This window comes from Carex rostrata, chromosome 31 (assembly GCF_964058835.1).
Source record: "Carex rostrata chromosome 31, lpCarRost1.2, whole genome shotgun sequence".
NCBI lineage: Eukaryota > Viridiplantae > Streptophyta > Magnoliopsida > Poales > Cyperaceae > Carex > Carex rostrata.
Window position 1 is genome coordinate 5,621,355 of NC_135948.1, and position 25,184 is coordinate 5,646,538.

Sequence of the window (25,184 nt, forward strand, 5' to 3'; positions counted from 1 at the left end):
GGAAAATACTGTGGAGGAGTCTATTTCAAATTTTACTGCAAAAGATTGCCACAACAAATCAGAAGAAAATATACCAAATTTGAATTATAATGATAAAGGTGATATTGCTGTTGGTATCGAGATGAAGGCTGCCAAGTTGATTCAATTCAAGGATGCATCGAATCAGACTATTCAGCAATTAAAGTCATCTCACACGGGTCCTTCAAAACCTCAGCCACAGAAAATCCTACTCAGAGGATCTTCTTCTACAAACAATAATCAACCTGCCATAACTCGGGTACCAAGAGAGAGGATTATGAGGAGGATAGTTACTACCAATCCTGAGATTTCCAAAACGGCTTCTGACATAGCACGATTTTCGGAGGGGATTGATTCCCAAGCAGCAATAAACTCGAAATTGATTGAGGCTCCAAATAATTTGGAAGCTCCAACAGCTGGACGTGTGGCTGGTGCGAAAAATTCAACTATGATGTCCCAAGGAAAAAATAAAGGCCCATTATTTCAAGGCCCATATGCCGCTAAGTACAAATGGACGAAGCCCAACTCTACTAATTCGGCCTCTGTTAAACCAACAAAAGAAGCGGTGCCATTAAAGAGGAAGAATCAAGCACCTCCAATTTCTGGACCCGTTAAGAAAGCTTCCAGCAAGGGTAAGGCGAAAGAGGCAGCTGAGGTATCGTTCAATCCAGGGGGCTTCTATGAAGTGAAGGTTCACTATGAGCATCTCTCTACCTTAGCTGAAGGATGTGGTTTCAAAATCAAAGATGTCGAAGAGGCAGTTCATACAGACAATGTGCAACGCCAAATTCAAGCTTCAAATAAAAATTCGGATCCAGTTGGAGATAATTTGGGGGATGAAAACTTAGACCTGGGACGATTTGAACCTGACTCGGAAGATGAGCTCACCTCAGATGAGGGAGCTTATTGACTGCAATTTTGAGTTAGAGGTTGATGTAATTTCAAGTTTTTTTAATGTCATACAAAATTGGAAAATTTAAAGTCTTATCTTGGAACTGTAGAGGGCTTGGTAGAAAGGAAAAATGTGATGTTGTTCGAAACGGGATTAGAAAATCAAGGGCAGATATTTGTATGTTGCAAGAAACAAAATGGAGTGAATTTAATTTGAGCTATTATTATCGGGTTCTTCCTTCTTTCTTTGATAAAAATTGTGTTGTGGTACATGCTAAAGGGTCAGCAGGGGGTATTCTAATTGCATGGAAAAAGAATTACCAACTGATTAGTTCTTGGGCAACTCCTCATTCCTGCTCGGCTCTTTTGAAGCAAATCTCCTCAGGGGCATTATTAGTGGTGACTAATGTCTATGGACCTTCAACTGATGACCGCAAGCCTGCATTCATTCAAGAATTAAGATGTTTAGCAGCATTAGTTCAACATCCATGGATTTTGGGTGGGGATTTTAATTTGGTTCATTGGCTCATTAATCATACTGGCAATACAAGAAGCTTCCGATTAATGTCGTTATTTAATGACTTAATTCGGGATTTACAGCTCATTGATATCCCTTTGAAGAATCGGCAATTCACTTGGTGTAGCAACAGACCGCAACCATCCCACTCAAAAATTGATCGTATTTTCGTATCTCCTGACCTCTCTCAACAATTCAGTCTGTTGTCTTTGCATGCTTTGGAGGTCTTGGTTTCTGACCATGCTCCACTCTTGTTGAATTGTGTCACAGAACCTAACCCTCGAAGACACTTTAAAATTGAACTTTTTTGGCTCACCAACTCGCAGGCTACCAATATAATACAGGAAGTTTGGAACCAGAACAAAGAAGATTTGAGCTTGCAAAGATTCAATTTAAGTGTCCAGTCAATGCATGGCCGGCTAAGAGACTGGCACTGTAATAATTTTAGTGAGGTGGAGAAGCAATTGCACTTTTGCAAAAATACATTGTTGTTCTTTGATCAAATTGAAGAGCGTCGAAATTTGGAGGGGCATGAAAGGAAATTCAGAATTATAGTTCGAGAGCGAGCATACAAGTTGGCTTGTATTATAGAGACTCGATGGCATCAGCGGTCTCGATGTAAATGGCTGCAATCTGGAGACAAAAACACTCGGTATTTTCATGCAGTGGCTTCCTCGCGCCATAGGAAAAATCATGTAACTTTTCTAATGCATCAAGATCAGGTTCTAACCAATGATGTCATGATCCGAAGTGCTTTCAAATCTCACATGGAAAGCTTGTTGGGAGTAGAGAACAGTGTCATCCAGTTCAACCCATCCAAGTTATACCCTTCTAATCCTAACCTTGAATTTCTACAGGACCACTTCACAGAAACTGAGATTGAAGTTGCAGTTAAGCAATTAGCAAGAAATAAGGCTTCGGGGCCTGATGGTCTCCCAAACTAATTTCTACAACTTAATTGGCCAACATTGAAGGAATAGGTGATTAATATTGTTCAAGGCTTCTATAATCACACGGTAGATTTATCTAGCATTAACCAAGCAAATATTATCATGATTCCTAAAAAAGATGTACCAGAAACGGTTGGAGATTATAGGCCTATTAGTGTGATGAATGTGGTGCCGAAACTCATTGCTAAATTGCTTTCAACTCGGTTGGGCAGTGTTTTACCAGAATTGATATCCCCTTGTCAGACTGCCTTTGTCAGAGGCCATCAAATTACGGAAAACTTTAATGCAACTCGTGAAATGCTACAACACATATCAAGTACTGGAAAATCAGCTTGCTTTATTAAGATTGATTTTGCTAAAGCTTTTGATTCGGTGAATTGGAACTATTTAATCAATCTCATGCAAGCACGGGGGTTTCCGACTAGATGGATTACGTGGATAGAGCAACTTCTAAGCACAGCTTCTTCTCGAGTGGTAATGAATGGTAGCGAGACTCATTTTTTCATGCACAAAAAGGGTCTTAGACAAGGGGACCCACTTTCACCCATGTTGTTTGATCTTGCGGCTGATGTTCTACAAAAAATGGTCGAGGTGATTAATTTTTCAATTCAGTCCAGTATATCCGGAAAATTGAAGAAACCGATAATTATTCATCAATATGCTGATGATACTGTGTTTATTGCTAACACGGATACCACCACCTTAGTGTCACTCAAGATAATTTTGAGACTTTTTACATCTATCTCTGGTTTAGGAATCAACTATGACAAGAGTTCATGGATTCCTATTAACATATGCCCAACTCAAGTGTCGATTATATCGGCTATTCTAGGTTGTTCTCAAACCGATTTTTCCTTGACTTATTTGGGACTGCCTCTCACTCTTACTCAACCAAATCAAGCTTTGTTTCTACCTTTAATTGAAAAGGTCGAATCCAGATTAGAAGGATGGAAAGGTCGGTTCATTTCAAGAGGAGGTAGGTTGGTATTAATGAACTCGGTTTTAAGTTCTATCCCCATCTATTTCATGTCAGCCTTCTTGTTGCCTAAGTGGATTTTGAACAGATTAGATAAAATTCGGAGACGTTTTTTATGGGGACATTCTGAGACTAAGAAAGGGGTTTCTCTTCTTAATTGGTATGAGGTGTGCCTTCCAAAAGAGAATGGGGGGATGGGAGGGGCTAATTTACATATAAGGAATTGGTCACTTCTTCTTCGATGGTGGTGGCGCCTATATAGGCATCCAAATTCCCTTTGGAGTCAAACTGCAAGGGCAATAAGGTCAATAAATTCAAGGCATCAGACACATAGAATTTGGATGATTAAAGGGTCTTTTTTCTGGAATCAATTAATCAAAATCAGACCCCTATTTGATTGGAGTACCAAGTGGAATGTGGGCACAGGTTGTGATATTTCTTATTGGTTTGATTCATGGACTTACCCAACCATGGCTTCACTGTTTGTCCCATTAGCATCGAATCGAAACTGGTCTTTGGAGAAAGCTGCAAGTCAGGGGCTTCCCCATCACATTACTATACGGAACTCAACACAGGACAAGTGTTTATGGAGATGGAGTTCTAATCATGAATATTCGGCAAATTCCTTCTACAGGGTGGTAATTAGTGGAGGTAAATTGTGTTGGCGGTTTCACTTCACTTGGTGACTCAAATTGCCACCTTCTGTAAAGGTTTTTGTCCTACTGTTCTTGAAAGGCAAGCTACTAACACATGATGTACTAGATTCTAGAGGCTTTCATTGCGAGTTAAGATGTGAACTATGTCAGGATTGTTCACTCGAAACAGCTTTGCATATTTTCTTTGAATGCAATTATGCATTGATGTTCTGGAGATCACTAGGCATGATGCTGGGGTATGATATTGTACACAGGGGGTCATCAGTGCAAGAGGTAGTTATCAGATCATGGCAAGCATGCAAGCGGCACGTTTCGAGGCGGATCTGGGGTGTGTTTTTCTTCTCAGCTTGTTGGATTCTGTGGAGAGAACACAACAACAAGATTTTTGACGGATGCATAGTGGATCCTCGAAGAGCTGCTGATCGGGCTGTCAAGGAAGCTATATTATGGCTTCAGAATTGCTGATTAGTTGTTAATTGTTAGCTTTTTTTTTTTTTTTTTTCTTCTTCTTCCCTTACTGATAGCTTCTATCAGCTTTTAAAAAAAAAAGAGATGTCTGTAGACTGTAGGTTATATAGTTGTGGACCCATTATCTTGCCGCGTCAACAAATATTGTCCATGCTGGTATATGATGTCTATACAGTAATTCAGTAAATATATTACTAAGAGTCACCAAACACCGACGTATGAAACACCGTATTAAACCAACATGTGGGGCCCGAACCTCGGTGATATAGAGTACGGATTAATCTGTAGCCCGGGTTTATTCAGAGTCAGGTGCGCCCAATCCAAGCTATCCTCCATTCTCGACCACTTTCAGGAAAGAGAAAAGGTCGTCTCATCCCTCTTCAAAAACCCTAGATCCATTGATCCAATCCCTAATTCCGTTTGATCCAACCATGTCGTCGAATGCGAACGAGGCTGATGAAAAAGTGGATGAATATGAGACTGACCCCGAGGACAAGCCGCTTCCGGCTATGCGGCGGAGGGATGCAGCAAGCGACGACGAAGAGGATTCCGACGTCGGAGAAGAAGATGTTTCTTCGAAGAAGAACGAATCAATGATGTCCAGGAGCGCCCGATCGGACGGGGATTCCGATGGTCAGGGAGGCGCTGAGGTGTACGACGACGACGTGGATGATTACGATGAAGAGGAAGAGGAATACGATGAATTGGGAGAAGAGTTCGAAGAGGACTTGGAGGAAGTGAACGGAAACGAAGTTTTGGAGGAAACGCGGCAAGGTGAATTAGAAGGGGAGAATAAGGAAGGGAATAAAGAAGAGAATAAAGATGAAGAGAATAAGGAAGGGGAGAAGAAAGAGAATGAGCCATATGCTGTGCCTACCAGTGGCGCTTTTTACATGCATGATGATCGTTTTCAAGAGAATGGTCGAGGAGGAGGAGGAGGCCGTCGCAGGTATATGAATATCTTTTTATTTGCTCTGTTTTGGGTTAGTGTTTTTTTTTTTTTTTGACAGGAAATGAGAATTGAATTTGGTCTTAGTTCTTGAAAGAACCCCATAGTTGGATTTACAAATTTAATTCAAGAAAGTAGCCTTCTATTTTTCCGTGTAAGCATAGAAACTCCAGGTCATAGTTCTTGTAAGAACCCCATAGTTGGATTTACAATTTTAATTCAAGGCCTTAGTTCGTGAAAAAATTCCATAGTTGGATTTACAATTTTAATTCAAAGCATAGCCTTCTATTTTTCCGGGTAAGCATAGAAATTGCAGGCCTTCATTCTCGAAAGAACCCAATAGTTGGATTTACAATTTTAATTCAAGTAGCCTTCTGTTTTTCCGGTTAAGCATAGAAACTCCAGGCCTTAGTTCTTGAAAGAACCCCATAGTTGGATTTACAATTTTAATTCAAGTAGCCTTTTATTATTCCGGTTAAGCATAGAAACTCCAGGCTCAATGGTATTCAGAATCCAGATTAAATGGAATTACTTCCTCTTTGATATTAGCGTTAGTCCTTGTAAACAACTTTTAAGGTTTGATTTACAATTTAATTCGAGATTGTAGCATTTTATTATTTGGGTGTAATCATAGATACTCCAGACCTAATGTCATTCAGAACCCAGATGTCAAATAGAATGGAAGTCTTCTTGGAATTTGGGTTGTGGTTGTACCAAAAAAGAGGGAAGGGAAGTTAATGCCCAAAAATGTTGTGCTAATGACCTATTAAAAATTTCTAAAATGCTAATTAACCTTCTATCCATCCCATGTGGCATTCATTAATCTTTTTTTAATGATGTAAAACTATGGACTAGACGATATTTTAATAATCAATGAAACCTTTTCTTTCAATATGATAGAATTTGAATTATAGTGAGCCATAAAGTGGGTTCATGTTAATTTGGGACTCAAATTCCTGCCTTTTCTTACCTTACATTTTGCAAAGGATCCCTATAGATAAAGTTATATTTGCATTGGATTTATGCAACCATTATTTGGCGTATATGCCGATATTTTGCATTTTACAAATTTAAATAATGGTTCTTGCTATTGCCGATAGATACTCTAAACAGTGATTTTGTTTTTTAAAAGAAAAGAGAATAACATGAAACGTTTTTATTATATAAATCAGGCGCATGTATGCTGGTGGGAGGAAGATATGGAACCCAAAGGATGAAAGAGCCTGGGTGCATGATCGATTTGAGGAAATGACTATCCAAGAACCCCGTCGCGATGATGTAAGTAATGTTTTTTCTTTTCTTTTTTTCTTTTAGGCAGATTACATCTGCCTCTAGTAAATCTTTTATATACCATTAGTACTATAATAGGTGAATATGCAAGCACTGGAATAAAATACAGGAAAAGTCACTTGTATGCCTTCATTCCTCAGGTACCCTCCAATTTGGGGTACAACAAAGATGGTATGAGATATATCAACCATGTTCCTCAATTTTTTAATAAATAAGATATTTAGGGTGTAAGATTTAACCTTTATAGCCCTTAACAAGATAAAATTGTACTTCCCCTAAATTTGGGGATGTAGACATGCGAGATTGCAGAGCAAGTTTTCTTGGAAGTACCCTCAACTCTCCTGAAACTAAGAAGGGTGAAAGAGAGTTCTAGACAATATTTTTAACATCTAGGGGTCTAGTTGGTATTTCAAGATTTAGTAGAGGTGCTCAAAGGATGAGTGCTTTTCATTTTCCTAGCTTGTTTATTGTGTCATACTGTGTATAATACAGGATAGGAGAAGACCAACAAGAGGCCGATTCAGAGGCAGAGGTGGAAGTGGTGGCCGTGGCCCGCGCCGGGTTGGAGGTGGCGGGGACCGTGGTGGCAGTTATCCCAGAGGGGGCCGTGGGTCCCGTCCATACTATGATGATGGTCAAACCCATAGTAAATCAACTAGATCAGTGCGTGGGAGGGGGCAGAGACGGTACGAGCCGGTTAACAGAAATAATCCTAGGAACCAACCACCTCAAGAGAAACAGTGAGTCTTCATATTTTTTTTTCTGGTTATTTTATATTCCTTTTGTTCATTGCTGGCTATGAGAAAACAGCAGCTAGTGCTGCTCACAAATGTCACAGGCTTGTTATCTTAGTGCAGCATATTTTAGCTTTTATTTAATCCCGGAAAAATTGGATTGTTCGTAAGACTTAGTATCTGGTTGGTTGGTTCCATGCCGCTTATTCCCTGCCATGTTACTTTTAGCGGTTATTAAATTTCCTTTTCAATTCAGCTGTACCTTTTGTGTACCAGTCATGCCCGGCAACAAGCATGAATAGCAGATTACAAAGAACCAATGAGCAAGGATAGAAATGTCTTTTTATTATGTTACATAGTTGTAAAAAGATAGAAATGTCTTTGCTTACAGCTGCTATACTCATCAGTACCTAACTTTTCAGAATATTACAAAGAACCAATGAGCAAGGATCAAACCCAAGTGCTACAAGTACTGGTACTAATACAAGACAGCACTCTCAAGCCCAAACCTCAAACGCCCTCTCCTCTTCACTGCCTAAGAAGCAAACCTTCTCTTCAAGCTTAAACTCAGCCTCTCCTCCTTTCTATCCCTCCAACTCATCCAACAGCAATCAAGATCTCTCATCTGGTGTGAGACGTGATACGCAAGATAACCGGGGTAAATCAGTTGCAGTGGGTTCAACATTAGCACCTAATAGTGCTACTACTACTGCCGTGAGGGTTCAAGGGAGGGGAGTGATGGGAACTGATAGTCAGATTTCAAGGGTTTCTTCTCAGGCACCAACCTCAATGGCTCAACACAGGCAGGTATCAGCTTCTCTGCAACCAGGATCTGGTTCTAGTTCTGGCTTGGGTGAGGACAGAGCCAGTAGTGTTTCACCGACTAATAAACTGAAACCGGGTATTTCTGCCTCAAAGGGAAAGGCCCCTGGTACGGGTCAACTTATATATGGTGGGGCTCCAGTGATTGGCACAACAGGACCCATGAGCGTGCCACATGGCGAGCAGGGGTTTCCTGGGACATCTGCCCTCTTGCCAGGTTTGTTCTACTTGACTTGACTCTTGTGTAGTCTTCCATATTCTGAAAAGTTAAGATGTTTTGATAAACAACAATGCTGAAGCATATTTCATTTTCTTGTGGTATAGTTATGCAATTTAGCGGACAACACCATGGTGTACCTGGTGTAGGCATGGCTCTTCCAGGATATGTTCCTCAATCTCAGCTTGGCTTTAACAATTCTGAAATGACCTGGTAAGAATTAATTCCGTTATTTGGTAGCCCAATTAAATACCCAGTTGTCTCCATACTAATAAATGAAATCGCTCTGATGAATAACACAAGGATATACAGACCCGAACTAAGATCTTTAATCGGTTTTCATTTCTTTTTAAATCTCTATGATAGGGTACCAGTGTTAGCAGGAGCAGCTGGGTCAATAGGTGGTTCTTATGGCCCCCCTTACATAGCACTTGATGGTGGATATTACAATAATGCCCCTCGCCCTTCGTCTCAGATCTCTTCCTCTGCTCCTGTCCGGTTTGTGTTCCTTTTCTGCTATTACTACGTTACCTTAATATTTATTGTTGTTTTTTTGGCATGTCCACGGCATAGCTTAAATGTCCATTATATGCACCTGCAAAGGTTACCTTTCATATTGGTCCAACAAACAAATGGTCATTCAATTATGCCTGTGGACAGTACAAGTAATTTCTTCCATGCCCTGCAACTCATTTACATAGAATGGATGTGTCTAAGTACTTTTGCTATTCTTGTCTTTCTACCTTTTTTTGTTTACAATATTCTTGCTTTTCATCTTGGTTTGAATCGTTTGATACAGAGAAACCGGTGCAGCTAAATCGTCAGATGGGAGTAAATCTTCTCAGAAGCCGGGTAAGTAAATTGATACAGTAAACTGATCCTTGAATTACCTTACAGCACACTGTTAGGTGCTGTTTGAGTTTTTTTTCCAAGTAGTTTTTGGGCAGATTTTTACCTTCTTTTTAAGTTAATTATGCTATTCATATGTTTTGCAGAAGTACCAACAGAAGAACCAGGACAACGCCAGAATAAGCCTCGTAGGCAAGTGCAAAATGTCTAAATTACCCTTGCATCTTAATGAAGTTTTATTTTTCTAACTTTTGTTCTCCTTTAATTCATACAAGCAGATACTCAGAGATGAACTTTGGGCAATGAGACATTTATGTAGATATCAATATCTGTATGAATCTATTAGAAGCTGCAATGGTATTGCTTTGACAGCTCCGTGTGTTGCTACCAAATTCATTTCCCCAAAATGCCCCTCAATGGTCCCTCCAGATATTTGTTCTGGAGAGCCATTTTTGGGTTGCTTTACATCTCCCATACCAGGTATTTTTCTTTGACCTATTTCCTTTTTACTTTTGTTTATGTTGTAGTTGAGTTTACTTGTATTGTATACTAACTGATTTCTGTTTTGTTTTTTGTACTATAACTTTCTTGGACAGGTTATGAATCCTTGCTATATAATCAAACAAAAAAGAAAAAAGACCATATTTTTTGGGGTTGGTTGTCTTCTCTTATTTGAACTATGGTGATTCTCTTGTGCTCTTTTTTCTCTATTTAAGAAACTAAGTTTTTTTAACTAATTGGAGTTTACTTTTTTCCTCTCAATGTAGATTGTAGTAATGGAGGTTCAAGAGGTAGTAGTTAGGCAGGGTTATTTATTAAAAAGATGGGAGGTGAAGAGCATTAGTTCCCATTTGTTTGTTTTTATGTTTTTCTTTTGTTTATGGAAGTGATTATTTGCCAGTAGACGGTGCATTTTGTTTGTTCGTATATGTTGCTGTTATGTTTTAATTTATCTTCTAGTCTTATGTTATTATTGGATAGATAAAGCAGTATGCCAGTAAAAGCAGCTTGTGCCGATGTCATGTTATGGTACTATCGCCTTGTGCTTATGTGTCTGTAGTGCATCTGATCGTTTTATGTATCTTTTTCTGTGGTGTACCTCACCTATCTAATTATGCAAAACCATAGTTCCTAAACAGTGCAAACATTAATTATTTTCAGAAGACGCACCTGGTTAACATTCTTATACTATTTTGACCCAATACAAAACCAAGTTCCTAAACAGCGCAAACATCAAGTATTTCATAGTCGGTTTACTGGTATGAAAATTCATAAATTCATATGCACAGCATTTGTTCAATGGAAAAAGAAAACACCTGGTATAACCAACGTAAGGTAGCTGCCAAGTCTAGTCATGTCTAAATAAATTCGTGGTGATACTTAAAAGTGGGAAACAAACACAATGGAGAACTAAGACTATTAGACCAGCAAATCTAGCACACAAATCTAGCATGTCACTTGTCATATGAGGTTGATGTTTTTTTTTTTTTTTTGAGAGGAAACCCGCAGGCAATATGAGGTTGATGTTGATGCCCCTGAAGTATGCCTAGTATTCTGTTTTTGGTGGGGTATTTTCTCTCAAATAATAGATGGTCCCACTTATTGTCTCGAAGTAACCTATCAGGCACAAAATGGAGGCCCCTCAGGCTCAGCTGTGCTGGCCACAGTACTGTGGAGTACTTTATGCCGCCACCACATCTTAAGTTGTTTCACCTTTCTAGAGAATAATCTCTGGTTTGGATCCTCTCCGTTTCGGGCAAACTGTTTCTTGCTTTCATGCTTTCAAGATTTTGACATGGGAAGTTCATATTGCTTTGTTGTGAATATGGTTATATCTAATGCGATTTTCCCTAGCTCCATTTGAGTCAGGGTTGTCTCCAATTCTTCTGAAAATGGAGGTGAGTTGAACCAAACTCGCCCGCCCCCCGCCCTCAACCGAAAATGATCATTTCAGATCTACCAGCGGCATTCTTTAGAGAAATAAATAAGAATGAGCTGAAATAAATCGAGAAACAGTAAAATAATATAATTTTGATAATCTCAAATATGTTGAGCTTAAGGGAGTCGAGGGGTTCAATTGTCAGGGATGTAAGCAATTTGATTGACCCGAATAATTGGATTTGAGAAACTGTAGTTTACATTTTATATAATTTCATTAGATGTAGGTCGTATTTGATTTACTCGGAAAATATATTTTTTTAGTGCAGCTTGTACTAAAAATATTGGATACAACCCAACTCAGTATAACAAGCATAGATAAATTTTACTTCCAACAAGGAAAATAGATTCTCTATAACTTCAAAGTTTTAATTTAGTTTTATATATAATTAAATTGAAACTATCTAACTTGTTATCATATCATATTTTTGTTAGTTATTGAAATCTATAAAATCCACGAAACCCATGGATTGAAAATGATGTAATTGACCTAATCAATATATATAGATCGGGATGAAATTTTTGTGCATCACAATGCACTTTCTTCATAGAGAAAAAAAGGCGAGTACAAAATTTCAACGCATGTAAACTTTTTAGATGCTTTCCTTAGTTGGCTCTTGTTGGATTATCTAGAACTTTTTATCATCTTCTAACGTGCAAGATACATCTCATTGCTTATACTTACAAAGAAGAAAAGTGGTAGTTTTGATTATTTAATTAACAAATGTGATTAGCTGAAGACTTTTAATCACCTAAAATGGTACTTTAATATATGTATTTGCTATTTAATCATTGCCAGGAAATATTAGCCAGGTTCATCGAAAGAAAAAAGAAAAAAAGAAAAAAAAAAAACACCTTAATATCAAGGGAACAAAGGAGCCAGATCGAGGGGCCTCAGGCCAAATTTGGTATGATGTTCGATCTGAACCGTTTGACCTGTGTCTAGATTCATATGCGTGATTTATTTAAATACAGGAAGTGATTTATAATTTTAATTTTTCACACAAATTTCAAAGTGAATATCACTATCCAAATCATGTATTGAACCATGAGGCCGATTTTTCGGTCTCCTTGCACTAAAAATCTTGTTCATGTTCATGAGTTAATCTTCATCTTATATTTTTTTTTTTGAGTAAAGATTAGAATCAAGCCATCTAACTATTTAATATTCACAAGATATTCTTTTATTCGGATTTTAAACGTGTGACCTCTCACATGGAGAACATTGCTTTTTCATTAGACAAAAAGTTAATTCTCAATATCTCCACCGTATTTTATTTCATGATTTATATTTTGAAGGGCCGGTGGTGCAACTCTGAAGTCATCACCTTTAGAAAATTGGTTATCAATAACATGAGGTAGAGAAACAATAATATTTTCTTAGGGTCATTTTCAAGAATTTTGGTTATTGGTGTAACATGCCATTTGGTTTTGATTATCAAAATTAAGGTCTACTTTCGGTGTTTTGTCAGCCGATCGAGTGCTCAACTGGGGCCTTTGGCTGATTGATGATGTGATCTGTAGTGTTTTTTTTTTTTTAACTTTTTTTTTTGAAAAATTAGGTAATCAGTATAATCACAGTGGACTCCAATAATTGTGTTATAAACAATTAATTTAATGCTGTTTGTTGGATTAGGTGACCATTATACTCATAGTAATTTTAGAAGGCATCTTATATCACCTTATTTTAAATATTACGATTATACTAGTAACATCCACAACAACGACAATAGCACAAATTTGTTATTTTAATATTTAATACTCATTGTTCAAATCATTTTTAATTAAAATGCATTCCTAACTGTTATATAAATATGCACTTAAATATTGAAAACTATATTTACTAATTGTAAATGTACATCTGACTATTTATTATTTAAAAAGAAAAGCTGGCCAAAAAAATATTAGACAATACTTGGTACCGGGGGCTGATGCATGCATGCATGTATAGAGCTGGCAAAAAAGTTTGTAGTTTGTGATTCGATTGAGTTTCATTTGAAAAAAAAATCATAATTAATTCACTCGATTGAAGTTTATTCTAAAACAAATCAAATTAGTTCAGTTCGAAATTGGTTTGAACTTGAACTCGAGCTCGAACTGGATCTGACTCGGTTCGAAATTGGTCTGGCTCAGTCTGAAACCTCCCCACTCTTTTGATTCTTCTCCGATTCAGCTCAATTCAAACTATTAACGAATCAAATCAAACTAGTTCAATTTACACCAAATCAAACTCAAACTCTTATTTTCAATTCAAAACTCTGCTTCAATTTCGAACTGGCTTGGTTCGAAATTGGTTCGATCTCGAACTCGAACTTGGTTAAGTTTGATTCGGACAATGAATGAGGATCAATTTGTCCTGATTTATTTATATATGTTTTTACTATATAATTTAGAATAAAATATTATGAATGATGTAAAATTGACTTCTATTTTTAGTATGAAAATTTTACAGAACTGATTCTCATTCATATTTGATTCTTATAATTTGAAAGTCTAACTTTGTTCCTGCTTATACATAATATGTACTTAAAATATTAGAAACTATATTTACTAATTTTAATTTGTATATCTCACTATTTTTTAAAAAGGTGGCCAAAAATAATATTAGACAATACTTGTAAGATGAAAACTTGAGCAAGCTAACTGTTTAATATTTAAGTTGCAAGTAGATCAAGTATTTTACAACATGGGCGGTGGAATTCAATCAAGTTAAAAAGAAAAAGAAAAAGAAAAAAATAATCTGGTAAACGCCAAAGAGAGTGATCATATTTGTGGCTTATCCAAACTTGTAGTTAATTAAATAAACTTTCTCCTGCAGCCCCTTTTATGGTATTAAATCTTCTTGAAAGTCTTGTGTGAAAACCTTGTAGATCTCATGGACCAATCAGGAGTGCCCTGATTGTTTTCTTGCATTTTTTAATCTCAATAAATGCGTAGAGTATCAACTGTTATAGCCTCATTGGCACTCACATGGGGTCTCATAACACTTGTCTCTTGTCAACAAATTTTGACTCTAGTATTCTCGCTACTGTTCCCTACAATGTTAACTATTTAACATTTGCTATTATTATTAGCCCCATTTGTAGAGCTAATATATTAATTAATAGATAATTTTATAGATTATAGATTAATTGTTCTAATATTTAAAATATTTGTACTCATATATTAATTTAGTACTCGATTACCTCTATGTTATGGATTGTTCCTTTTATTTTAGTGAAATGAATACATGTTAAAATAGAGGTTGAATATCTAAAAGAAACTAACACAACATAATTTTTTTGGCATTTCCATATTTCAGGATTGAACACTCCCAATAATATTATTTGTTCTAAGCTCCCTTTTTGAGTAATTATATGTAAATAAATTATCCATAAATGTAAAATCATTCGCATTTGTATGTGACACAAAAAACATATAATTTATACAAAGATACAGATATTCAAATTATCAAAATTTCTAAGTGCATCTAAATTTTTTCTTTCTTTTTTGCGAACTAATGATATATTCTATATATTTATTATCAGTTGGAATATCAACTATTATACGTAAAGTTATTATTAGTTTAGCTATTTAAATTTTTTATTGTTCCAAAATGCTTATTTTCTAATATGCATCCATCTTCATAGTTCAATTACTTGTATTCATTTAGGTGCCTACCTATTTTTTCATTTTTATATCCACCTAATATTTACATATGGATTAATTTATCAAATATCTATAAATAAAACAGATAAGTATATTTTTTGTACTATTTGTTTGCTCTGTTCACAATCAAATTACATAAATTATGTTTAGTGTTCATAGATCATCTATGTTATCCTGATACTCTATATAGGATTTTGTATAGGTATTGGATATTGGTACACGTCAATACATCACCGATACGATACAATCTCTGATATGCCCCTGATTTGCAGGCTGACACGTCATATCTGAATTCCCAAAAAAAATTGCTCTTTGCCTGAATTGAACCCATATTTTATTAGTTGAGACTCAAAACTCTTAGCTGCTGTACTAGACTATTTTATGTAATTTATATTAATAATTATGGTAATACGGTATCGTGTCCAATATGATACCGTATATGTATTCATACAACATATGTGTTCATTAATTTTCCAAATGCCCATAACTATTAATATGTAAGCATATATAATTATATATGGATGCAATAATTTTACATTGCAGTGGATAAGCCCACTAAGGTCGATCCTTTTTTGGGGTTCGGTGCAAAAAACCATTTATTTATTTAATACATCACATGTATGCAAGCGACGAAGCTGCTAGCTCTACTAGCCCATATGTGAAATATCAACATATTTCTTCCCTCCATCCCTTGGCAATTAATGAGATATTCGCTCCTCATCAAACTGTACTTGTAAGAAATTAAGATGGGGAGGCTTCATTTTGATAGAGTTTTAGAGTGCTTCTCTCTTTCAATCCCTCCAAATTGTTGCATGTGCACAAATTCTATGGTACATGGTGAAGAAGAAGAGAAGGTGTTAGAGAGAAAAGCATTGATTGCAAGCCATTTGGATCAAGTTTTAAAATTAAGAGATATAGTTGATGGTACCAAGACTTTGGCATTTCACTTGGAACCAAAGGTACATGCTTCTTTGTTAGTATACTATGAAGATAATATTAAGACATTACTCTGTTTTCTAAGCAATATATATCAGTACTATTATAAATATATGTTTGGATTTTTCTCTCTGTTAACCAATGATTGAAGGTTGTGTTCTTTCTGCTTTTCTTTTTGTTTTGAATCGTATTCATTTCATGAGAAATGAAATATATGTACAAGCAAATTTTTAATCTCTTTCGTTTATGCAATGTTCTATAAACTTCCCTTTTTATTATTTACAACACAATAAAAGCAACCTTTTGTTTTCTAATAACAGACAGTGGAATTAAAGGTTAATATGCATTGCAATGGTTGCGCTAGGAAGGTTCAAAAGCACATTTCAAAGATGGAAGGTATGGTCCCCTAAAGAGATTATGTTTTTTTTTCCCCCTCATCTTGAATTTCTTTTTCTATCTCCAAAAAATTAATATAATATATTTGTTTGAAATAGTAGGGACAGGGTAGACCCTATTAAGAGAAACTTATTAAAAAAATCTTTTTAAGGTTTACACAGATGGATAATATAATAAGTTATTTCAAAATAGTCCTTTTTTCTTACTTCTGTTTCCTTCTGTTCAGTTTATTTAACAAACCAATACCAAAAACAATAATAGTAATAATAAGAAGTTTAACAAACCAGAGCCTACTAGTTTCTTTTCTATTGCTTTTCAGACTTACCTATTTAGTACCATCTTTTCCCTTTTTGTGAACTTGATCTTGTTGATAGTGCTTTAACAGTAGTATTAGGTTGGTAGTACAGTAATGTTAGTTGCTATTTATTTTTGGTTGGTTTATTTTCCTATTCAACTTTATTTTATTTTAAAGCTTGTACATTGATTTCAATTCTTTCTTTAAATACATATGTTGGTAGGTAACCACCAACCGACCTTAGAAAAAAATAAAAAATAAATATAGGATTCTATCTCTAGAAACAGAGAAACATAAATTAAGAGATTTTCAATTTAATTAGTTTAAGCCCAAATTTTATTAGAATGAAAAACTTCTTTACGTTTCTAAAATAATCATATGATAGGATTTAGCTACACTGGATTTTTTGTTTTAGTAAATGCAATAATTCTATAAAAAAGAATGAATGAAAAATGCCCTTCTGTAAATCATGACAGCACAGCAAATTATCAATAAATTTTTAAGATACAAATATTTGGTTTTATTCTTGGGCTTTGAAGTTACCTTTGCTTTGTTCCAACGAGGCCCATGTCCACATGATCCAAGTTTATCCATTTTCTCTGACAATATACAATTTTTTTTTCAGATGGCATTCTTACAGTCTTTTTTTTTTTTTTTTCATAATCTAGTACAGAGATTGTCAAATCAATTTACTAACTCGGACTTACCGAAATAATTTTTTTACAGAAATTATATGTCATTTCGTAGTGGTGATTCCTCAATAGAATTTTTACTGACCAAATCTAAACACCTGTTAGTAATAAAAGTACATCATATTCTAAAATAAATAAAATACCGATTTTTTTTTTATAAAAGACAAATTGCCGATTTTATTAGCATGAAATCATAGTTAACTTACAAGAAAGTAGAGTTCAAAGCTCAACTAAAAGAAATTATAAAGTACTAACTAACGCAGAGCAAAACACAAAGGTTTTGCGTTTAACAAGCCACCAAAATACAATTATAGTAAAACAACAAGCTAATAAGGTCGCAGGTAATGAGAATGATCAAACTATTTATAAATCGGAGGCATTGATCAAGATCCATCTTTTTTATTTTATTTTTTAAAACAGTTAAAATTTGTAATAATAGTACCACATTCATCCAACTATTTATAGATCGGAGGTATTGATTAAGATTATATATCTTGATCAATGCCTCCGACTCATAAATAGTTTGATCATTTTTCCTGCCTATGATCTTACTATATTAGTTAAAAACGAGGCACTCTATCTATTTCATACATCTAAATTTTATAATTTCTACAAATAAAAATTTCCTTACCTTTCTATGAGTTAATTTAAAATATTTTGAAAATAAGAAATTTGGAAAAATGTATCTGAACTCCGTAAGTAATCTAACTTTATCGGGATGTGAGAAGCTTTCTTTTTTGTATGATTACTTGACTTGTGAGTTCCAATCACGTGTTCTGTTTACCCAAAGTACACTATATGTTTTTTTTTTTATTTTGAGAGAGAGTACACTATATGTAGCCTAAGGGCATTCGACTCAAAAAAAAAAAAAAAAAAAGGTACACTATATGTCAACAAGCACATTTTTTGAGGAATCGTTTTTATTCCACCAACTTTCCATGAGGAAATATTTAGATTTTTATTTAGGAAAAAGGAAATATTTAGTTGCTATTGTCATTTGGAATGGAATGCATTGAATTTTAGTTTATCAAACATTTGACAAAGTAAAAAAAATCATCGATTTTTTGAAAATTATTATTAATTTTAGTTTATCAAACATTTGACAAAGTAAAAAATTCATCGATTTTTGAAAATTATTATTATAACTGTTTTTAATCATTAATCTATCATGTGTTTAATATTTGATGCAATCTTAAAAAAAATGAAAATTAAATGAAAACCCCTAAGTCGTTAATTTCTAATTATTTGATTAGTATTTAAATGATTTGAATTTGAAGATTAAAGAGGAAACAAAAAGATAGAAGCGTATTCTCGTCTTTAAATTTTCACTGAGCTTTATCATTGTAATCTTATTTGAGAATATTCAATTATAAAATTATAAAAGATAATCTTTTGTCACATCAAATAATTGTTTTTTTTTTTTTGAAATATGGATTGGAGTTCAAACCACCCAAATGCATTTTAGACATTTATGTATTAATATAGAGAAAATTTTCATTTTGTGGATTTCGAACACATGATCTCTCACATAGGAGTTATGCGCCTTTGTCAGTGAATCAAAGACAATTTTTTCACATCAATAATTGTTATATATATATTTTTAATAAATTTTATACTATCTCCATTTAAGACATTTCAGTTTTACTTCTCAATTTTTTTCAGTAAGACTTCTCTACAATTATTAATTACAATCTGACGTGATACCTTTAAACATTATACCTTTTAATGTTACTTTACTACATTCTTGTAAGTGTAAGTGTTATTGCCAATTAAGTATTTATAATTGGTATGTATGCTTGATGGTGATGCTCTTAAATTAGGCATGTTATGGACAAATAATCTAGGTCTTAATATATTGGAGCAATATATGAAGTTGAAGTTTAAACATGTAAATAATAAGAAGAGGGATTACTTGATAATGGTTATTTTGACAGTCTTGATGATGAATTTTAAAAAATTATCAAATAAAAAAATGAAAAGTAATATTATAGATATATTAGTTCTTATATGTGAATAGCCTAACAATCAAATTTAATGTAATTTTAGTACTGTTAGAAATGCATCAAAGTGAAATTTGTATTAATTTTATCTTTCTAAGATAATATATATGAAATATGATTAACATAGAATGTTCATAATTTCAGATTTTAAATTTAAGTTTTAGATTTTACGATTGACAAATTGTAAAACAAAAACAAAAAAGAAAAAAGAATGTGGCTGATCCCCTCAATATTCAATGTATACATATTCGTGGAAAGCAATGGATTGTTTAATAAAGAGAAATAACGGTATTGTATAAGAGAATGATTTTGATTTTTTTGTCATATATTTTTCATGGAAATGTAGGGGTGACATCATTTGAGGTGGATTTGGAGAGCAAGAAGGTGGTAGTGATTGGAGACATTACACCATTTGAGGTGCTTGAGAGCATTTCCAAGGTCAAACTTGCTGAGTTGTGGGTCCCACCTGTATAATTCTTAATTCATATGAAACGTCATGCATCAACCATGATATTTTGGCTCTATATAAATTACTGAGAGCCATGACAGCATCTGACAGACCTGTGACATTGTTTTCATATTTTTTTTTCTCCATGTTTTTTAATGGAAAGTCTTTGTATGAAATGACCTCATGTCAAATCCATCTTTTTGTTTCTTTGACTTGTTGCGCTTGGTTCTATATAATTGAAGTAGCATCAGCATTATTAATATTTGAGGAAAATTTCGCTGGAGGTCACTAAAATTTGTTAATTGTCACAAATTGATTATTCAAGTTTAATTTTTTTTTTTTCAGTCACTCAATTTTATTATTTGTCTCAATCAAGTTCCTCTATATCCTTTCATCCAAAATCTTAACGGAATATTCTCATTCCGTCCAAAATATTAACGGAATATGCTCATTCCGTTCAAAATATTAACATAATGAGCATATTCTATCCAAAATACTAACGGAATAGGCATATTTCGTTAAGATTTTAGATGAAAAAGTATAGAGAGACTTGATTGAGACAAATAACAAAGTTGAGTGACTAAAAAGAGACAAATCAAATTTGAGTGACCAATTCGTGACAAATAACAAAATTTAGTGACCTATGACGAAATTTACCCTAATATTTGAGATTTACATTTATAACATCTCATGTTGCATTATAAATTCATAATATGGGTTGTGTTTTTTTTTTCAATTTTATAATTTTGTAATACTAGAGTGCTAATTAGTACTCTGCATTTTGTATATTTGGAGGAAGATAATAATTACATAATGAATTGGCCATGATTTGTTATTAGTTTTTTGTTTATCACCCTTTAATTTGAATCTTTAATTTGTTTGGATATAACTTCAAAAATGTTCGAATAGTAGTTGTATTGGCCGAATTATGGTGTTATTATTTTTAAATATATTTTATTTCTATTGTACAAGATTTATGAAATCACTATCAAATTCTCTATCGTGCAAGACTTGTGAAATCCCTATTAAAATAATTTCATATTGTCGTTTTTTAGAACACGACTATAAAAACAGTACACCATATCATCAGAATATCTAGCATTGGTCAAAATTTTGTATGACCACAATCATCTCCATCAAAGATGTTATTGGTAGAGAACACAATCAGAGATAGCAAAGATGGAAAGAAAATGCTAATTTGCTAGGCGTAGCATAGAAGACCTCTGTGTAACGGCTCAATATTTGAGTTTTTAAAATCTTAACGGTCGATTCGAACCGTTCAACATGATCTCCATATGAATATGTACTTGCAAACCAAATTTTACATTTTTTTTGAAATTTTTTACTATTTTTTTAGATAGGTAGAAAATAGTAAAATTTTTTAAAAAAATTATAAAAAATTCTAAAAAATGTAAAATTTGGTTTGCAAGTAAATATTCATATGGAGATTATATTGAACATTTCAGATTGACCGTTAGGATTTTGAAAACTCAAATATTAAGCCATTGCACGGAGGCCCTCTATGCTACGCGTAGCACCATAACCAACTCCAAGATTGAATATGTAATTAATAAGAAAAAGAGTGAATCAAAGAGTTCTAAAATAAAGAGAGGTTAAGACATATTTTTCAGTTTGCTTTATTTTGCAAATATAGTAAATGAAGGTTTTAAATAAATATATTAAAATAAAAAATAAAAAAAATTCGAATTTAATTTTCAATATGATTTTTCTTACGTTTCAAATTGGACATGGTTTTTCGTCAATTGTATGATCTAATTACTGATTTTTGGTGATGGTACCCGTAGCGGTACTATATGACCATTAGATGCTGATATTTTCTTTGAATAAAGTTGAGAAGTTGAGAGTTAACTTATTTAATTGTTTTAATATCGCAAATAATCTCTATTTGGGTTTTGAATATATGTTCTCTTACATGAAAATATGAAAAGCATTATGTTTGATGTTAGATTAAAAGCTAGTTCTTTACTAGATACTAATGTTAGTAGATAATTAGTATTCTTGAGGTTTGGCTTTACACTATTATTTTGAGAGTTGCACTACGCTTAAGCTCAACGAATTTCTTAGTGAGATTAATTTCAAAATATACTATAATGATTTTAAATGACGAATACAAACCGTTCAAATCCATCTACTTCATAAGTTACGCATTTACAAACAAAATTTATAAATTTTCAAATTGATTTAGCATGAAGTTAGGCGGTAAGCAAATTTATTGTATTCATTTTACATCATTTTTTTACCGCTTGAATTTATACTAAATTAATTTAAAATTTAAAATTATTTTGTATTTAAACACATTATTCATTAAAATAGATCGATTTTGATATTAAGCTTATCAAGCCTTTGATAACTTTATTTAAAAGCATACTAGTTTTACTCTTGTTTTGGTTTCGGTACTATTTTGTAGTAGAGACTGTCGGTTAAGAGGTAAATATTGTCTGCTATTTAAAAAGAAAAAGAAAATTGTTGTAGGTGAACAAACCTATTTCTCTATGGTTATGCATGTAATATTGCGTATATAAATTAACTAGTAAAATATCAAGTTGAGTATCTGATTTTTCTTTCCTTTTTCCAATGATGATTTTAGTTAGGCCCATGAGTTAGGCCTTAAAGGCCTTTTATCCAGCACTTTTCAACCCATATTTTCCAATTTCATTTTCAAACAGATGGCAGATTGATTCTAAAAAAAAATAGAAAATGATTGGCCCATACTTCTGGGATACTATATCTAGGGGTAAAAACGGAGCGGATAATGCTGGTACTAAATCCGTATTCGTATTCGTTTTTTTAATGAGCAGATACGAATACGGATATGAATAGTACACGGATATTAAAATTCAAAATCAAATCTATTTTAAACAGATACAAATACAAAACAGATAATCTACGAATACGGATACAAAATAAATAATTATCGGATAATTGATTCATATGAATTTTAATATACAAATATTAATTAAAAAAATTTAAGAAGAATAAAACAGAAAATAAATAAAAAAGTAAAATGGAAAAGAAAGCCGTTTATATATTTGATCAACTTTAATCGATAATTATTTAATTTTGAAGATTCACTATTTAATCAATATCTAATAGTTTTAATTACAACGTGACTCGCGTGACTAGATATTTCATGTGCCGTGTCAAAGTTTCAAAAAATGATCACAACATATAATTAACATACGTACTGTATCGTTCATGCCACGTAAGTCACATCGTACCCAAACTTGCTGTGACCAAACGTGCCCCATGTGACTCGTATGACCGTTTAATCAGAATTTAAGTTAATTTATTCAAGATTCTCCATTTAATCAATATCTAATAGTTCTGATTATAATGTGATTCGCGTGACTACGTACTGTGCCATAACTAGATATTTCACGTGCCGTATCAAAATTTCAAAAAATAATCACGACATATAATTAACATACATACTGTACCGTTTCTTACTGTAATTTTAATATTTTATCGTTCCATAACGAAACCCTCTCCACCGTGCAATTTTTTCCACTCTACGTGTCGCGTTTAGTATCCTATTTTTTACGTCTTAAGACTCTTAACCATGTGCTAACGAAAATTCGATGTGAAAGAAAAATCCCGTGTGTGACGATTACGTCCATAGAAATCTGTATGGTTGACGATAATCAGATCGTCCAATCCGTAATGAACGGGTAAGATCTGATGACATCATCCCAGGAAATTATTATATTACATATGGACAAAAAGGACTCCCACGTAGGTACGTAACAACAAAAAGTCGACCTTACAATCAGTCATCAATCATGAAATTTTTCATCCTCTTTATATCTCAGAAATTGACTCATCAAAACAATTGGAAAAGAAAAATGTTGCAAAAAATCCTTCCCCTTCTCTTCCTCTCCTTCCTCTCCCTCGCTCTCCTCGCCACCTCGTCAAACCCTAACCCTAGCCTCACCGCCTATGACGAACTTAATCGTACCGGATTCCCCATCGGGCTCCTTCCTTCGGGCGTACTCTCCTACTCCCTGAACCTCACCACCGGTGACTTCGCCGTGGACCTCGCCGACCACTGCCGTGTCTTGTTGCCTCCTGATAACTACCTCGCTGTCTACTCCAAGCGCGTAACGGGTCAACTGGTTGATAGGAAGATATCGGGTCTGGATGGAATACGTGTCCGGGCGTTCTTCAGGTGGTGGTCCATTACTACAATCCGATCCACTGGAGACGATCTAGTTTTCGATGTAGGAGTTGCTTCTGCCAAATATCCGGCAAATAATTTCTATGAAACCCTTGATTGTCAGGGGTCAAATGGTAAAAAGGCGTCATCTTGAGGTTAGTTTTGCAAATTGCTTTGGCTCTTCTCGAATCTGGATCTAGCTGGCAGCTGGTTTCTTACTTTGTATGGATGGGTAAATAGTTGACCAAACTTAAGATGGTAAAGTTATTGACAGTCCTGTTTTTACTTGAGACAGCGCACAGTCAATATAGTTAAAATAAAAAAAAAACACATGCGCTGCGTGAAGCCAAAAGAGCGCTGCCAATATGTTTACCGAGGATAATTTCTAACGGTTTTCTTGCGCACCACCAGATAAAGCCAACTAAAATACGGATTATTGTAATATTTTTAATTAATTGGAGCTAGTACAAAGTAGGACCTCACTGAAATTGGCACTTTGTTAAGAGTTTGTAAAAGTAGCACAGTACCAAGATAAAGTAAAACTTATTAAACTATAGACAGTACCACACTGATACACAAGCAAAATCCTGGTAATTCAGTTTTTCGATTATGTGCATGAGATTAAACATTGTATTTATTCAAAAATCGTGGTGATAAATCCTTTTTCATTCTTATAGGTACGATAGCTGTTTGTCTGGTAAGCAGTATTTGAAGCTTTGTAATTTGATATTAAATTATGTAATATATTATTCTGCAAGTTGTGGTGACAGTCACTCCTTTTGTTATTTTTATCATAATTGCACACGCTCAGTTTTTAATATTTTAAATGTAGTTTGAATTTCTAGTGGTAATTATTTCTCTATGGCTGTATTTGTACATATAATCAAGGTTTATGCTCAGTTAATTTGCAATCAGACATATTAATGAAATAGAGAAAACAGTAAACAAGACGGGACTAGTATTTTTGTTATATGTGCCTAGTGACTGTTGCCTTTCCCATTACAGCATGATGCTGTTGTTTTTTTTGGGTATTTGGAAGTAGTTAACCATAGCCAGGTTAGGAGTTTTGCATTTTGTTAGCTCTTAACATAACTATGTAACCTAAAACTTGTTTTCGTTTAATGGAAACCGGGCCCCGGCCTTTTTAATAAATAAAAAAAAGTAAACAAGACGGGGAAAATAGAGAAAGCAGTAGACAAGCAATCTAATTTATCATTCTTTTTACAGAAATGATTGAATTAGATCAGCAAGCTAATATTCTGTGGATTCAGGTTTTCTCGGATTAGAGATGTCACAGTAATTTTTGAATGCGATGTTTTC

The 25,184-nt window shown here is 34.0% G+C and overlaps 4 protein-coding genes across 6 annotated transcripts; all 4 read left to right on the forward strand.

Moving 5' to 3' along the window:
* The first annotated feature begins 1,089 nt into the window (after positions 1 to 1,089).
* LOC144547228 (uncharacterized) lies at positions 1,090 to 2,370 on the forward strand. The gene has a single exon (XM_078295817.1). It carries the CDS (start codon positions 1,090 to 1,092, stop codon positions 2,368 to 2,370), a length of 1,281 nt encoding a protein of 426 aa, XP_078151943.1.
* Positions 2,371 to 4,747: 2,377 nt separating this feature from the next.
* On the forward strand, positions 4,748 to 10,359 carry LOC144547297 (protein MLN51 homolog). Of its 3 annotated transcripts, XM_078295909.1 has the most exons (12): positions 4,748 to 5,425; positions 6,598 to 6,703; positions 7,208 to 7,455; positions 7,872 to 8,256; positions 8,368 to 8,488; positions 8,596 to 8,701; positions 8,855 to 8,986; positions 9,288 to 9,340; positions 9,484 to 9,529; positions 9,616 to 9,817; positions 9,934 to 10,019; positions 10,105 to 10,359. In XM_078295909.1, exons 1-10 carry the CDS (start codon positions 4,908 to 4,910, stop codon positions 9,641 to 9,643), a joined length of 1,743 nt encoding a protein of 580 aa, XP_078152035.1. In that variant the 5' UTR covers positions 4,748 to 4,907; the 3' UTR covers positions 9,644 to 9,817; positions 9,934 to 10,019; positions 10,105 to 10,359. The 3 variants fall into 3 exon arrangements, with proteins under 3 accessions (XP_078152035.1, XP_078152033.1, XP_078152034.1); XM_078295907.1 differs by having other exon boundaries at positions 7,872 to 8,488; XM_078295908.1 differs by lacking the exon at positions 9,934 to 10,019 and having other exon boundaries at positions 7,872 to 8,488.
* A 5,219-nt stretch (positions 10,360 to 15,578) lies between these two features.
* Positions 15,579 to 19,902, forward strand: LOC144547526 (Heavy metal transport/detoxification superfamily protein). The gene is made up of 3 exons (XM_078296196.1): positions 15,579 to 15,882; positions 16,180 to 16,255; positions 19,589 to 19,902. The coding sequence occupies exons 1-3, from the start codon at positions 15,670 to 15,672 to the stop codon at positions 19,714 to 19,716; spliced, it is 417 nt and encodes a 138-aa protein (XP_078152322.1). The 5' UTR covers positions 15,579 to 15,669; the 3' UTR covers positions 19,717 to 19,902.
* A 3,619-nt stretch (positions 19,903 to 23,521) lies between these two features.
* LOC144547171 (DUF538 family protein (Protein of unknown function, DUF538)) lies at positions 23,522 to 24,726 on the forward strand. The gene is made up of 2 exons (XM_078295761.1): positions 23,522 to 24,019; positions 24,542 to 24,726. Exon 1 carries the CDS (start codon positions 23,554 to 23,556, stop codon positions 24,016 to 24,018), a length of 465 nt encoding a protein of 154 aa, XP_078151887.1. The 5' UTR covers positions 23,522 to 23,553; the 3' UTR covers position 24,019; positions 24,542 to 24,726.
* Positions 24,727 to 25,184: the final 458 nt, after the last annotated feature.